This window comes from Eleutherodactylus coqui, chromosome 4 (assembly GCF_035609145.1).
Source record: "Eleutherodactylus coqui strain aEleCoq1 chromosome 4, aEleCoq1.hap1, whole genome shotgun sequence".
In the NCBI taxonomy this organism is placed as follows: Eukaryota; Metazoa; Chordata; class Amphibia; order Anura; family Eleutherodactylidae; genus Eleutherodactylus; species Eleutherodactylus coqui.
In genome coordinates this window covers 194414400-194430352 of record NC_089840.1, presented here as the reverse complement: position 1 = coordinate 194430352, position 15953 = coordinate 194414400, and the positions used below count along the sequence as shown (strand labels likewise).

General features: G+C 41.0%; 1 protein-coding gene across 1 annotated transcript in view; it reads right to left on the bottom strand.

The window, feature by feature from the left end:
- The window catches only part of COL13A1 (collagen type XIII alpha 1 chain), a 265902-nt gene that overhangs the window by 120564 nt on the left and 129385 nt on the right, over nucleotides 1-15953 (bottom strand). Inside the window, exons 10-12 of the mRNA XM_066601620.1 lie at nucleotides 15288-15323; nucleotides 11386-11412; nucleotides 9130-9165 (exon numbers count right to left, since the gene is read on the bottom strand). Of these exons, the coding sequence (XP_066457717.1) occupies nucleotides 9130-9165; nucleotides 11386-11412; nucleotides 15288-15323 (99 nt within the window). The remainder of the gene's footprint in view (nucleotides 1-9129; nucleotides 9166-11385; nucleotides 11413-15287; nucleotides 15324-15953) is intronic.

The window sequence follows — 15953 nt, the reverse complement described above, 5'->3', positions numbered from 1 at the left end:
TTTCTCCGTCTGCATGCTAAATGTGTACTACAGAGAAATCGTTTGAGAAACCAAGTGTTGCACAAAATGCTATCACTGATAAAAGGAGCACTCTGAGTGCAGTGATGAGTGAATTTTTCAAAAGTTCAGTTCGAACGGTTTGCTGAATTTTGGCAAATATTTCAGTTGGAACCGAACTGGAACTTCACCAATACCTCTACAATAGAGGAGGAAGAGGAGTTTTAGTAGATTTGGCCAAGATGAATCAGCTGAGAGTTTGGTTTATGCCAAACCAAACTTTTTGCAAAGTTTGACCCAAAACAGGGCTCGGCTGTTTCAGTCTACTCAACACTACTAAAATGTCCTATTGTATTCAGCAGTGAAATTGTTTATCCTGGAACATGATAATGCACCCAATGAACCATCTCAATCAATAAGATTACAATTATTTTCAAAGGTATTTAAAGAGGTTGTCTCATGAAGACAACCTCTGTCCATATACTGTACACTAATAGCAGGGTAGGTTCCCCTATGCTGAAAGAGCAGTTCCCGTTCTAGCAGACCAGGCCCCTACATGCATTACAAGGATCGGCCAATCACTGGACTTGCTGTGATCTAATGCTACATATTAATTCACAGTTGAATAGAAGTCTGTACCAATACAGCGCTTTGGACAACCAGTATTAAATCGACCCTTGGGTTTCAGGAAAAAACTCAGTCAAGGAATGGAAGGCCAAAGATATAACTTACCTGCTTTCTGGTTCCATTATCAGTTGTCCAAGATGGCCAACATAATTTTCTAGCTAGCTAACCCATACTGTGCACTGCTCGCTGATTGATCAGCGCTGATCACCTTTGTTTCGCTGGCCAATTAGACAGCAGGTATAGTGCATTGCTAAACTTACATTACCAGTGTACTATGGAGGATTAGGTAGTCTGAAGACTGTGTTGGAAATTTTGGATGACTGATGACAGGATCAAGTAAATTGGACAGAAGGCAAAAAAGAATAACTGCAAGCAAGTTTTCCCTTCCGGAGTCCTAGCAATATTCATCAATTCTGATAAGACATTTTTGAATAATGCTACTGTACATTTGCCTTACATTGGCTTTTGCTAGGAAACTCAGTGGACAGACACAGGTTCTTTCAGCAATAACACCTGATTATTGACTGTTACAGTAACCAAAAATCAACTTGATCAGTGAAGCTGATCACAAGCTGTGTTTTAAAAAACGGTTGTCTTTAAGTGTCAACTTTAAAAGTTTTCAGCAGAAATTCACAGAACAACATTATAGCATAATGAAGTTATGGTGTGTCCTTACACAGTCAGGTGCATTCATTGTACAATTTTACCTAACTGGTATAAATACATCATATGTGTTATAAAGTATACTTACTAATGGCTGAAATTCTGCTTTGCCACATAGACAAATAAATGGTATCTAAAAATTGTGCAAACAACATTCTTTATGCCCAGAGTTGTAGCTAAAGGCGCTTAGGCCCAGATGCAAATGTTCAGCATACATCATTGGGTTTCCTCTGCATCGTTGGGTATCTTATGAAGCCCATTGATGGAGTCATTCCCATTTAAGGAATCTTAAAAGATTAGGCAGAGGGTAAATGTAGGGGGCCCCAATGCAAAATCTGTAACATGGCCCCCCAACCATCCATGCACAATTTTTTATTAGTGGTGTTTTCTTATATGATAAAGTGGCCTTTGGGCCTCCTAAGGCTCCAAGGCCCGGTAGTGACTGCTACAGCTGCACATCCAATAGCTATACCCCTGTTCATGCCCCCTCATATGTAAAAAACTTCATATGAGAAGTATCAAAAGAAAACCAAAAGCATAGCATCTAGAGAGAATACGAAGCCTCAGGAAGGTGCCATGCAGCAGCACACACTGCCGTGTTTCCATTTCCAGAGTCAATGCATGTGGTTTTGCAATTTTCATGAACCCTTACAAGGATTATTATCTTTGGAATAGACGGTCTTCCCCTCTCATTTCTTCCCTTCGGCATTGTTTATGTAATCTATAATATCTAGTGTCCTGAAGAACATTAGGTGATAACAAGGAACACTAAGAACACGGTGCTATTTCCGGAATTGATAGAAGTTGCACATTTTGTTACCACCACTTCCATGCTCTACAATTTAAAATAGCATTATCACCTCTTGTCCTTAAGGGTCATCTGAACAGTTCTAAAAAGAGGCAGGGTAATAAGCATCACTGGAAGATATGATGTGCGAATGTAATGTTTAGACACATTTAGTCTAGCCAAACATGGGTGTAATAACCGTCTGTGTGTCATGCTTGATATATTATTTTTGCTAAGGAAATGGGAGAAGTTGTACGCATTGCTTTGTTTTACCTTTGGAAAGTGCAAAACATGTTCTAGGACAATGTCTGAGAAATGCTATTTCCTTTTGGATATCAATCTAAAAATTTCAATCTACAATTTACATCTCCATGAAATGTATTGGCTAAACAATAAATTAGGAGAGTGTTCCAGGTGTCGCAGTATCTCAGGAGTGGAGAGAGAGTGTAGACTTCCCAAGATTTGGTGAACAGAGCTTCATTACTAGGACAATAGAGCCAAGTAATGGGCTAAAGGTGCCAATACCCATTACATGATTGTTGGCCAAACCCACAAACTAACTAACAAGTATCAGGGTGTCCTGGAGTCACCCCATTGGCAGATGAACCATTCCATACATATGGCGTTTGGTAGGAATAACTGTCGGCCGAATGCTTGTTCGGCCCACAACTATATAAAGTGTATGGCAAGCCTAACAGTAGATTGTCCAAACCATAAAACAGACCATATGTATCCAAATCTTAGGAGCTCCACTGGTTATCACTGAATCAATTAATTCATTGTTGCATAAATTTGCTAAATTAATTTCTCAAAAATTGAATGGCAGCAATTGTGGCTACTTAATGGAAAACAATACATAATATCAAGGATTTCATATCTTATTGACTGTGAAGTGAACATGTAGTGTGGGTTATTTCAAGGGTGTTAAGGTTTACAAGACTCCTTTCTATCCAGGAGGGATTCTAATGGATTCTTACTATAGACTACACTTTAGCTTTTTTTAGGTGTTTTCTTTTTACCTTTTTTATCTCAGAAATGTTCGATCCAGATGCAGATTTGTAGACATTGAATAGCGTACAAAAGAATGATAGCCAAAACTGTAAATTTAGTCATAACTTCCCCAATACCCCTAAAACTGCTGGAGATGGTGGTTGCGGCATTACAGTGGGTTTGGCCGAGACAAACCACCCAAGATTTGGTTTCTCGCTGGACCAAATTTTTAGTAAATCTTGACCCTGACCAGGGTTTGGCTATTTTTGTTTGCGTAACACTAATCAGAGGATTCAGAGTTTAAAGATCACCTTTGAAGAATGTAACAGTCAAATTGGAGAGTGGCTGCAAAAAGTATCTTTTGCTTTGAAGGACGCGACATGTCCATACATTCATGGATGACTCATTTAGTTCAATGTGAAGTGTATAATGCTTAATTTATACTGTGGTGGTGTTGCAGGGGAATTGGACACTTTCTTATGTGTTCTCCAACATAATAAAGCTGTTTGCTGGGGGGTCTCATCAGTAGGATGTCTTGTAACCAACATTGTTTAGGGACCTTTATACCAAAAAAGGATTGTTCTATGGGAAAACCTATGGAATGTGCACTGAGTGAGTTTCAGAGGCTTGGATCCACATTTGTGATATGCACAAGGCCATGTTGTGTTTTAAGTCATTATGAAACACCTCGTTTAACCATTTAAATTGTATATGTCATGTATCATTGTTTAAGAGGGGTTTCTGAAATTTAGATCCTCACTGCTATTGATGGTGAATACATTCAATGTTGACGGGAGTATTAAGCTGGATGTCCTCATAAAACACCTCAGCAGATCCTGTAAATACTGTTGCGTCTCTAATAAAGGGTCCACTATGTGTTAATGGCTTTGTTTGAAGTTGAATGGACAGACTTGCAGAGGTGTCTGGGAACAGAATGATTTCATTTACAGCTGGAAACTGGTAACAAAAGCTTACACTTCTCATAAATGGCAAAATCTGGGACATTTGAATTGTTAATAGAGGGGCTTGAGTGCACCACGCTGTAAAGAAATTACAGCCCCAAATATGTATTTATAATGGGAATTTTATGTGCTATGGACAGATTCATTAAACGGGCCATTACTAGAGGAATTTGAGCGTAATAATTATTTATTGTGAGACCGGAACAGTGACTTCATCACAGCAGTGGGACATTTGATGCAATATATATCACACAGGGCACTTAATGTTAACCAGAACCCCTATATGGAAATACAAATTTGTGATAATAATAGGTCATTTAACATTACACAATGTAAAGGGCCTCTTAGTATGTTGGTTCTTAGGGAGGTTATTAGGTGTCACACATGGAATAGATTTTTCAAGAAATTTTGGTAAAAAAAAAAAAGAATGAGCACACAAGTACATCTGTAAATCAGATGTACATTGGATATAAAAAGTCTGCACACCCCTGTTAAAATGTCATGTTTTTGTCATGTTACAAAATCCGGCCAAGATGAATCACTTCGGATTTATTCCCACCTTCGATGTGACTCCTTATCTGTACAATTACATTGAATAACAAATTGAAATCTTTTGGGGTGGAAAAATGAAAATAATAAATCTAAAATAATGTGGTTGCATAAGTGTTCACACCCTCTTATATTTGGGAATGTAGTTGTGTCCAGAATTGGCCAATCACAGGTGAATAGTAGTCAGTACATAGCTCACAGTATTTCAGTTCAGCTCTTCTAGGAGGATTCTCCTGACATTTTCTTAGTTGGCCGTAAAGATCTTACAGAACATCAGAGAGATCTGTTTGTTGGAAGGTGTCAGTCAGTGAAGGGGACCAAAACATCTCCAAGGTGTTACATATACCATGGAACACAGTAAAGACAGTGATCAAGAAGTGGATTACATTTGGCACAACAGTGACATCACCAAAAACTGGATGTCCCTCAAAAAGTGATGAAAAGACCATCAGAAAATTGATCTGGGAGTTCGACAGCAACAGTAAAGGAGCTGCAGGAGTTTCTGACAAGTACTGGTTGTGTAGAGCATGTGACAACCATCTTCTGTATTCTTTATATGTCTGGGCTGTGGGGTAAGACAGAAGCCTTTTCTAACAAAGACGAACATCCAAGCTGGCTATGTTTAGCCAAAACCTACATCATGTCTGCCAGAAGTCTGTGGAGAACGTGTTATGTCTGATGAGGCCAAGTTTGGACTTTTTGGCATTAATTACAAAAGGTATGTTTGGTGCAGAGCCAACACTGCATATCAACAGAAGATGACCAGACCCGCAGTGAAGATGGTGGAGGCAGCATTATGCTTTGAGGCTATTTTTCTGCTGCTGTGGCTGTCAGGACTTGAACCAGGAACCTTATGTACTGCAAGCACTGATCCTTCTTATTGAAATATCCAGCTTGTGAACACTTTCCCTGCATGACTCTCAGCATTGTTCTCTGAACCCAGTTATCTTGCTCCTGTCTCCTGTTCCTGACCCGCCTTTTGCCTTGATTGCATCTCCTATAAAAGCCTGGCTTTGGCACTCCTTCAGCGCGTGATTATTGTGCTTCACCACCTTGATCAAGTGCCTCTTCCTCCTGCTCCTCTACAAGCATACCGATACCTCCTGCAGCTGACCTTTGGCTTTCATTTTGACTATGCTTCCATCTCATCCCATTTGTACTGCATACCGTGACTTCCTGATAATGACTCCTGGCTATCCTGACTACTCTCCAGTGACCAGCTCGACTACTACACCTGTGGCTCCAATCCAGCATTGGTAAGACACAACAGATGCTTTAGTCAAGGAGGAGGAAATAATGAACAGTTCTAAATATCCGTCCATTTTTGAAACAAAACCCTCAGGCCTCAGCTAAAAAGCTGAGGATGAAGAAGAATTTCAACTTTCAGCACAAAAACAACCCAAAGCATACCGCCAAATCACCAAGAGAATTGCTCCCCCATAAGATGATCAAAGTTTTGGAATGGCCCAGCCAGAGTACAGCCCTGAATCCTATTGAATATCTGTTGGCTACCTGAAGAGGGCGCTATACACAAGATGCCCTCACAATCTGACAGATTTGGAGTGCTTTTGCAAGAAAGTCAAGATGTGCCATGCTGATAGACACTTACCCAAAAAGAATGCTGTCATAAAGCCAAAGGGTACATCAACAAAGTATTAGTTTTAGGGTGTGCATATTTATGCAACCACATTATTTAATTTTTTATTTTCCGACCTAAATGATTTCAGTTTGTTTTTCAGTGGAATTGTACAGATAACGAGTCACATGGAAGGTGGAAATACATTAATTTTTTGTCAGATTTATTAACATGACAGAAACCCAGCATGTTTTTAAAGGGGTGTGTAGTTTTTTATATTAACTGTATTTCATATTCTTGCTTATTCAATGTAAATGTTGACTTTTTCGTATTTGTTGTGATTATATTATACTAATATATCACTATGGGTCATCCATCCAGGTGCAATTGCCAAAATATAAACTTCTAATGGTTAAAGGAAATCTGTCATCCATCGCCTTTTAGCACAATAAACCAAGTACAGTGAAATGATTATTATGACCTACATGTGTTTCCAATACGTAGTCTTCTATAGCTCTTTATAAAGACGTACCTGAAGAATCAGTGTTTATAAACTGTCCATGCTGCAAGTAAATTATGCAGACTGGCCTGGTTGGACTGCCTCTGCTGGCTGGAAGTTTTCTCCATAAGTCCGACCCTTTCTGCTCCTATGATGTCAAGAGCACGGCAAATCTTGCACATGTGCCATACGTTGGTGACCAATACATGTGCAGATAAGCACAGAGAATCAGCAAACTCCGGGCATATGCAGAAGATCTGCAGTGTTCCATGGATGACGTCTAGGACAGGGGCGTAACTATAGAAGATGCAGGGGATGCGGTTGTACCCGGGCCCAGGAGCCTTAGGGGGCCCATAAGCCCTCTCCTCTACATATAGGGAGCCCAGGACTATGAATAAAGTATTATAGTTAGGGGCCCTGTTACAGGTTTTGCATCAGGGCCCAGGAACTTCAAGTTACGCCTCTGGTCTAGGATGTCATTATGTCCTAGTCACCGATAGGGGAAGGCTTATGAGAAAAACACTTTGTAGGTATTCAGGTGGCACATCGGTGGATAGTAGGTGTCACTGAGACTTCTTATTGTCTCAGTGGTATAAATCCTGGAGAAATTCTGTGACCAGTGATGCTCTGTCAAGAAGTTATTTCTTACCTATGGGTGAGAACCACTGTTTGAGTTTTCTATGCTAAAGGCTGAACAGAAGAATTTAACCCCTTAACAACTGCCCATACACCTTTGGATGGCAGCCAAGAAGGGTCTTTATTGTGATGCAAATTGCCTTTTTATGGTGCCTTGTCAGAAGCCTAACACTGGTCTGCTGTGCTAGGGGGGATGGGTGCTCGGCTGTTGGATAACAGCCTGACACTTGCTTAAACAGCGGGGACTGGAGAAACCTCTGATCCCTGCTGTTTAACCTTTTTGCATATCGTGGATCGCCAGAATCTGTATGATCGCCAGCATCATTCTGACCTAGAGAACAGTGTTATCACATTATTTTGCATGCAGAATGCAGTAAAAATGAAATATAAAAAATAATGCCAAAATTCCTTTGGCCCAATGGCCCAATGACTAGCACTGTTATCTTGCAGCACAGGAGTCCTAGGTTCAAACCTGACAAAGGGCAACTTCTTGGAGTTTTCTAATTATATTTAGAACCCCAACACTGCAAGACAATAGCAGTAACCACTGAGCTACGTCTATTGAAGAGGCCCAACCACCACCACCACTTTAGGGCTCTTAGAATGTGTTTAGATCGTGTTTTAGGGTTTTTTAGGAACCACTGGTTCAGATTAAAATAATTTGGACTGAACCAAACTTTTTGACGAAATTCAGCAAATCGTCTGAACAGAACCTTTGAAAAATTCGCTCATCACTACTCAACATAGAAAATGATTTACAGCTTGCAGTAGCTAACTTTTATATGTAAGGACTAGAGATGAGTGAGCATTCTCGCTAAGGACAATTGCTTGATCGAGCATTGTCCTTAGCGAGTACCTGGCCGCTTGGGAGAAAAGGTTCGGGTGCCGACGCGGGTGACAGGTGAGTTGCGGCAGTCAGCAGGGGGAGCGGGGGGGATAGAGGGAGAGAGAGATCTCCCCTCCGTTCCTCCCCGCTCTCCCCCACAGCTCCCTGCCCACCGCCGGCAGCCGAATTTTTGCTCCCCAGCGAGCAGGTACTCGCTAAGGGCAATGCTCGATCGAGCAATTGCCCTTAGCGAGTATGCCTGCTCATCACTAGTAAGGACATATGGGCGTAAACACACAGGATACTACGCAGTGAATAAAACACATTGATTCCTAGGAGTTTATGCACATGTGTGTATTTACACCCTGCTTTTCAATCACAAAAAAACAAGACGCACATGTCCTATTTTGGTGCATGTTACATACCAAAATATCCCATATTAAATTCTATTGCGCATTGTAATCAATTGGGACATTCTTGCATTTTTTATTTGCGTAAATACACATGGCAAAAAAATGCAATATGCAGGGAATATTTGTATTTCAGTCCCGTAAATGCACTGCGTATTTACACAGCTAAAATATACATATACGACCATGGAAGGCTGGTTTCACATCTATATTGGAACCTCTGGTCGTAGGTTCCATCACAGATCTGACTCCAAACACATGAAGAAAAAGCGCTGCAAGGTGCAATTTTTCTTCTGTTCAAAAGCTGAGCGGAAACTGAATAGATCCCATTACAGTCAATGAGGTCTGTTCGGCGCTGCTCGGTTGTGTCCTGAGACGGGGGGAGCGCTTACTAGTTTTTTATAGAGTTGTGGTCACAAGTTGCAATATTTTTGCAACACCTATCTATCTCATATCTATCTATCCCATATCTATCTATCTATCTATCTATCTATCTATCTATCTATCTATCTATCTATCTATCTATCTATCTATCTATCTATCTATCTATCTATCCATCCGACAGTAATGTTTTATTCCAGTTAAATCCCCAATTCATCAGACTTACCATATCACCTTTCTCCCCTTTTTGCCCAGGATGGCCCTACAGTGTGAAGAACATAGAATAAGCAATAAGTAACATAGTCAAATTTACTTTACTATACACACACATTATTCTATACTCCAACATGGAGACGTTTTTTGTTTCATTAAACGAGTCACTATGCATTATCTTCACTAATTTATTACTAATATCATTATTACTATTATGCCTTTTATTTGATGATTGCATTATTATTGATGACTTTTATTATTATCATCATTACAACTATCGCTTGACTATATTTGTGTTTTCTTCCCACCTTCCCTTTAACCCCTTGAGTGGCAGGTTTCCTACCACCCTGTCGTGCCCACCAGGGCAGGTTTTTTAAAATGGTCTAATCATTGAATTTCAACTAGTTTTGCAGTTGCGTCTCAAGAGCCATAACTTTTTCATTTTTCCATTGACATGGCCATATAAGGGCTTGTTTTTTGCGGGACAAGTTGTGATTTTTTAAACAGGGGGGAAGAAAAAAAGAAATGGGGAAAAAAGAAAAAAGGGGCCATGTCATTAAGGGGTTAAATAATGTATTAACTTCCTTCTCTGGGTCATTACGACGCACATGGATACCACATGTGTGATTGTATTTTTGATTTTTTACAAAGTAAAGGGAGACAAGTGTTTTTTATTTTTTTAATAATTTTTTTACTTTTTTTTTTTTAACTTTTAAAATTTTTTTTATTTTTTTTTGTCCCTTTAGGGGACTTCCACAGGGATCCATCAGGACCCCTGATCACATTCCAGAGGTCCGATGGTGACAGCCCTTTACATGCTGCAGTGACAGCCCTTTACATGCTGCAGTCACATAGACTGCAGCATGTAAAGGGTTAACACAGCAGAGATCGGAGGTTTTCTCTGATCTCTGCTGTAAGATCTAGTACCTAGCTGTCCTCTGACAGCTAACAACCAGCTCTCCCTGCCACAGAGACCATCGGCTTGCTTCTGACAAGCCGATGGTCTCTATGGCAACCTGTAAACAAAGCAGGACATTGCCGACATGCCGGCAATATCTTCTGCTGGTTTTTCAAAGCCCATGCTTTGTTCTCTGTGGGTCTGTGCAGGCAGAGCACACTGTCACAGCTTGTGGCACTGTGCTCTGCAGCTCCCATAGTGATACATAGCCCGGAAATCTTCCGGGCTATGTTGCTATGAGCAGTGGAGCTCGTCCCCGGAACTTTTCCGGGCGTGCCACTCAAGGGGTTAATTATCTACTTCTTTTCCATTGTATTAATACTCTTAGCTTATATGTTTTTCTATGCAGTTTGTTATGCCCCAGCATTTACTGAAGAAAAGGTCTATCCTCAAAACGTGTATTTCTGCTGGTTATACTCCATATTAAATAAATCTCCTTATTGTACCATCATCACCGGTTTTTGGAGTCATTGTGCCTTGAACCATTTTTCTTTTTCTTTCACTTCCATAGTCAAATTTATGGCTTGTAACTTAACCCTCCATGACAGCTAAATCTATATGTCCCAACACATGTAAGTTAAGGATCTTCCACTGAGATTGAGGAGCATTATCTTGTACATATATTAAAGTCATGCGGTAGTATAGACCATAATAATTTTTTTTTTTACCTCTCCCAATTAGGTAGAATACAATTGGCATCCTATGTGCTTTTTCTCTCTAACCTTGTCAACTGAGTTATTAAGACTGAGTTATAAGCTTTTTTTATGAAGCGATACCTTATAGCTGAGATCAGCAGAAAAGTCCAAAATGGTTTGTTAACATCAGAAGAAGAACAGTAAACATTGACCAGGACGGACTAGTGAGGTGTCCAAGTGCTGCTTGATGAAATGTTTTACTTCTGGATGCACAATTTCAAACTCCATGCAAAGTGTTAAACATTTAGTATTAGTATACTATATATTATGCTGTGAGAAGAGACCGATCAGTCTGGGAGCAGCCGTGCAAACAGTTCAGTCATTGCTATGCAAGATGGTTCGAATTGTTCTCAACAAACAACCCAGAGAACACAAGATGCCACCACAGTCACAGTGCTAATTCTGGAGAGGAATGTCATTGTCACTAAGCCACCCCCCTGTACAAGTGACATTTTTTGGATACTCAATCCTTGCAGCAGTAACCTTGGGGGTATATTTCCATCCTAAGAGTTATTATGGAAAGATGGGAAGTTTAGAAGAAGAACTTCTTACAAGCTAAGGCTATGGCTTCTACAAATGACTAATATCGTAGTCTACATATACTACCAACACTTACAGGCTTGCCGTCTAATCCTATTGGGCCCTGGAACACAAATAAAAGATGCATATGAGCGCTTAACAATCTCATCATTTATGTCCCATATACAAGGGAGTTCTGCATTGTACCCAGAAGATGTCACATAAGTATTATTACTGTATATTAAACCAATTACAACCACAGTCATTTACTCACAATGCTATCTGTACTGAATGACATGGCGGTGACATTCTCATTGGAGCTCAATGATGACAGCTTTAAAATATTAAAATCTAAAGGGGCATCTGAGATGATAAATAAGAGCTAGTTTTTATTCCAGAAGTAGTACCATTCTTGTCCTTGGGTCGGGAGGGGTTACCTTCTCCTTAGGACTCATTCACACTGGTATTCAGATATGTGTTTTTCATGTGCGTATTTACGTGTGTGAAAAAAATCGTAGCATGTCCTATTTTAGTCCATATTACAGACCGAAACTTGCCAATTAAAGTCAATGGAAGCACGTAAATACGCAGTAAATACATATGATACATTCATATTGACTGAATATTTACGGAGGAAAGCAATTGGGCTTCTTGCATTTTTTTGCACACGTGAAAAATGTTATGAACACAAGTGCAAAAAAAGGGAATACACAGTTTTGGTCCATGGATACACTGTGTATTTCACATACAGAAATGGAATGTGCATGTGTGAATGAGCCATTGGGGAGAGCACTTAGTAGGTATGAGGGTGGATTCAGGCGAATGTGGTTTTCTCCCATTATGATAATCACTGATTTCAATAGGACTTAGGTGATTTAGGCTGCCTGTCCATGGGCAAGTTTGAATTGTGTTCCCCGCGGCGATAATCTGGCCGTGGGGAACGCAGTTCAAGCTCTCCATAGCGTTGCTGTGGAGAGCGCTTTTCCTCTGTTCATGAGCGGAGAATCATTGCAATTCTCCGGTCGCAGCCGGCAAATCGCAGCATGCTGTGATTTGCCGCGGTCCTCCGCGGTCAGCCTATTAGATAAGGATGACAGCGGAGATCCGTCTGCCAGCTCCTGCTCCACGGGCAACGCCCGTGGACAAACAGCCTTAGGGCGCCCACCCACTGGCGTTTTTTTTTTTCCTGCGAAATTCGCAGCATTTTTTTTCTGCAGGGGTCTATGGGACTTGTAATGTTAAAATCGCGATCGCGCAAAATCGCAATTTACCGCGATTCGCGATTTTAACATTACAAGTCCCATAGACCCTTGCAGAAAAAAAATGCTGCGAATTTCGCAGGGAAAAAAAAACGCCAGTGGGTGGGCGCCCTTAGTGTTCATTATTGGGATTCTCACCTATTAACTGTATGGCCGAGTAAAGATAGGACATGCCTTATGTTTCTCGCACACAGTGAATACTACCTGCAGGAAAGATAGGGCAGGACCTATCTTACCCCGGTTATTTTCAAACTCCTGCACTCTGGCGCGGAGTTTGAAAAGTCGGCGAAGGGGTAGGAAATTCCCCTTGCTTAGGCACAACTGCGCTCCCTGCCGGTGAGCGTCGTTGTGCCTATGCTCGTTTGATACCGACCTGCATGCAATTCTGGGAAATGGAACAATACCTCTACAGCGCTACCTATTGGAAGGCAGCATTTCTGCATGTCAAAGTCTGGCCTTTTAAGAGACCTTTTAACAATGACTGGGAATTGAGAGCTAAAGCCAGAATCTTCTCCAGAAGGAAACAATAACCATGTGCAGACAGGTTGTTTCGTTGTTTTTGTCCCTCTATGAACAGAAGGTTGCTGGCTGGGTGGGTCAGAGGCCCAGAGGGGGATTCGGTAGGGTTAAAGTTCTTGTTAGGGAGAGAACCTACTAGGTGAGAGGATACTTAGGCCATCCATGCTCCTCCGGGAAATTTATGTAAATAGGAAAGTGGAACAATACCTCTGCTGCACCACCTATTGGAAGGCAGCATGCCTGCAAGTCAATGTAAGACCATTTAACAGGCCATGGAAGACTAGGGTTTAGACTTACATTTCCAGTCATTGTTACATGTTAATACTAGACACGGTTTATGCACAAGAATGGCGCTGTTTCTGGAAAAAAAATCTTTTTTTGTAACGCTACATTCAACTACATTTCACCATTGAATAGAGGTGCGAAGGTACACTATATGATTTTACTAGAGATGAGCGAGCGTACTCGGAAAAGCACTACTCGCTCGAGTAATGTGCTTTATCCGAGTATCGCTGTGCTCGTCCCTGAAGATTCGGGTGCCGCTGCGGCTGACAGGTGAGTCGCAGCGGGGAGCAGGGGAGCGCGGGCGGGAGAGAGGGAGAGAAAGATCTCCCCTCCGTTCCTCCCCGCTCTCCCCTGCAGCTCCCCGCTCCGTGCCGGCACCCGAATCTTCAGGGATGAGCACAGCGATACTCGGATAAAGCAAATTACTCGAGCGAGTAGTGCTTTTCCGAGTACGCTCGCTCATCCCTAGATTTTACTGCAACATAATATATACTGCGACATTAGGATACGATAGGATGCAATTTGATGTCTATGCAGTTAAATCATGTTGCCACTGACTTCCATTATTCCATTGTTAAAAAAAATAGTCTGGGGTCTATTCACACTGCTGACTCTGCGTTTTCTGACATGTACTGCAAATGCCTCCAACACATGTCACTGTATAGTCATACAATAGCACACATCGCCCAATAAACTCCCACATTGTAAAAATAACCTATACCACTATTCCATATAGCTGAAAAAAGGTATACAGACAAAAGCCGAAGGGCATTTTTTGGCACCTGTTGGGTGAATAGGTACCTCTGGATACAATTGACGTATACGCCTGGAGCTTTTCTGGTGCATATATCAAACAGGCACTAGAAACACAGCCTACACTTGGATACTGTTTTTAACAAGGCAGACAAGTGAAGCCTACTAAGTTTTCCCGTCCTATCAAAAACAGGAACCATTTTTTTTCTCTTACAATGGAAGTCAACGGCAACAGGATCCGACTATCTAGATACATCCTGTTGCATCGATTTTTTGCAGTAAGAAGCATATACCTCAGCCTTACATGGTGTGAAGTTAGCTTTATGCTGGACAAGATCAATCTAAAGTGAAGGGTTAAAATAAAACTCTTCTTCAATAAAGAAAAAAATCATGAAAAATCAATACATGGATTCATTAAAAAAATTGCATATGTTGTTAAAGCACCAACCATGTCATACTGTAGAATAGTTTCTCGATAGGAATTTAACCCTTTGCAATCCAATTTGTATCCTGGTTTTCCTAGGGGGCTTACTCTTTTTCAGCCGTTATACAACAGCGCTATATGCTGGCTAAAGCCAGTACTGCATGAGGTGACACATTGGATAGGCTCAAACAGCAGAGACGCTGGCAATATACAGTAAGAGAACCCAGATGGGCGTCTTGCAACATCGGAGCTGTACAGCCTTAAATCATAATGTCTTTAGACGTTAGACAGTGGATTGGAAAGGGTTAAAAACATAACTAATTAAACTGTCATCATGCTCAATGAAAATGGTCGAACCAATGAGCAGCAATTCAAGGCGTTAAGTTAAACACATAAAATATTTTTTCACTTCATTTTGTTTTCACGGTAATCATGCAATTGATGCAAGGATTCAATCTAAAGACACAATAGTTATGTAGTATTAGGTAAAAACCAAACACAAGAGCTATGGTGTTGCTCATAGCAACCTATCGAGGTTAGAAACACATGACCAAGCATTGGATAGGTTTCCATGGGCAAAACAGGTTTTGTGCCCTTGTTGCGCCATATTTCCTTGGTAAAGTAAGAAGTCGCATTGTGTGGATTTATTTTATTAACGATTCCGGTACCTGTTGTTATAATAACACAAGAAATACTAATAAAACCAGAATTGTGTGCCTAGCTGTAATTGTATTGATTGTGGCTCCAGTGGTGACTTACGGGGAATCCTGGAAAACCTCGACTTCCAGGCTGGCCCTGTAGATAGAAAGGAGAGAACTTTCATATATTGTAAAGTGTGTTTCTAATTAAAGCAACATGTACCCAATGGTATTGATTTTATGCAAAGCTGATCAACAGAAAACGTAACTGTTAGGGTGGTTTCAAATCTGCCGGCTGGAAGTTCCGTCACAGATCCGGCTGAAAGAAGCAGAAGACAAAGCGCTGCATGCAGCACTTCTTCTGCCATCGAAAAGCTGGGCAGCTGGGTGGAAAGCAGGCAGACCCCATTATAGTCAATGGGGTCCGTCCGGCACAGTCCAGTTCCGTCCACAGATGGAGTCATTCGGCCATGGGGATTCCCCTCTCCTGCTCTGTTTGGGGAATCCCCAATGCAGAGGTGAAACCACTCCTAAATTCGTTGCAATAAAGTGCATTTATACAGAAAGATTATTGTTCAAACAAATGAAAGTGAACGATAATAATTGTTCAGTCTAAACATGAGCCAAAAACTGAAGGACGAACGAGAATCGTTCACTCCTAGTCCATCGTCCTTCAGTTTCTGCAGAACTAAAAATCCACATTGGCTCATTCACTTGTCATTGCGTTTAAACAACTTTCGTTGAGTGTTTCACATGGGAATGTCAAGAGGGGTATTCTCTCTCCTTG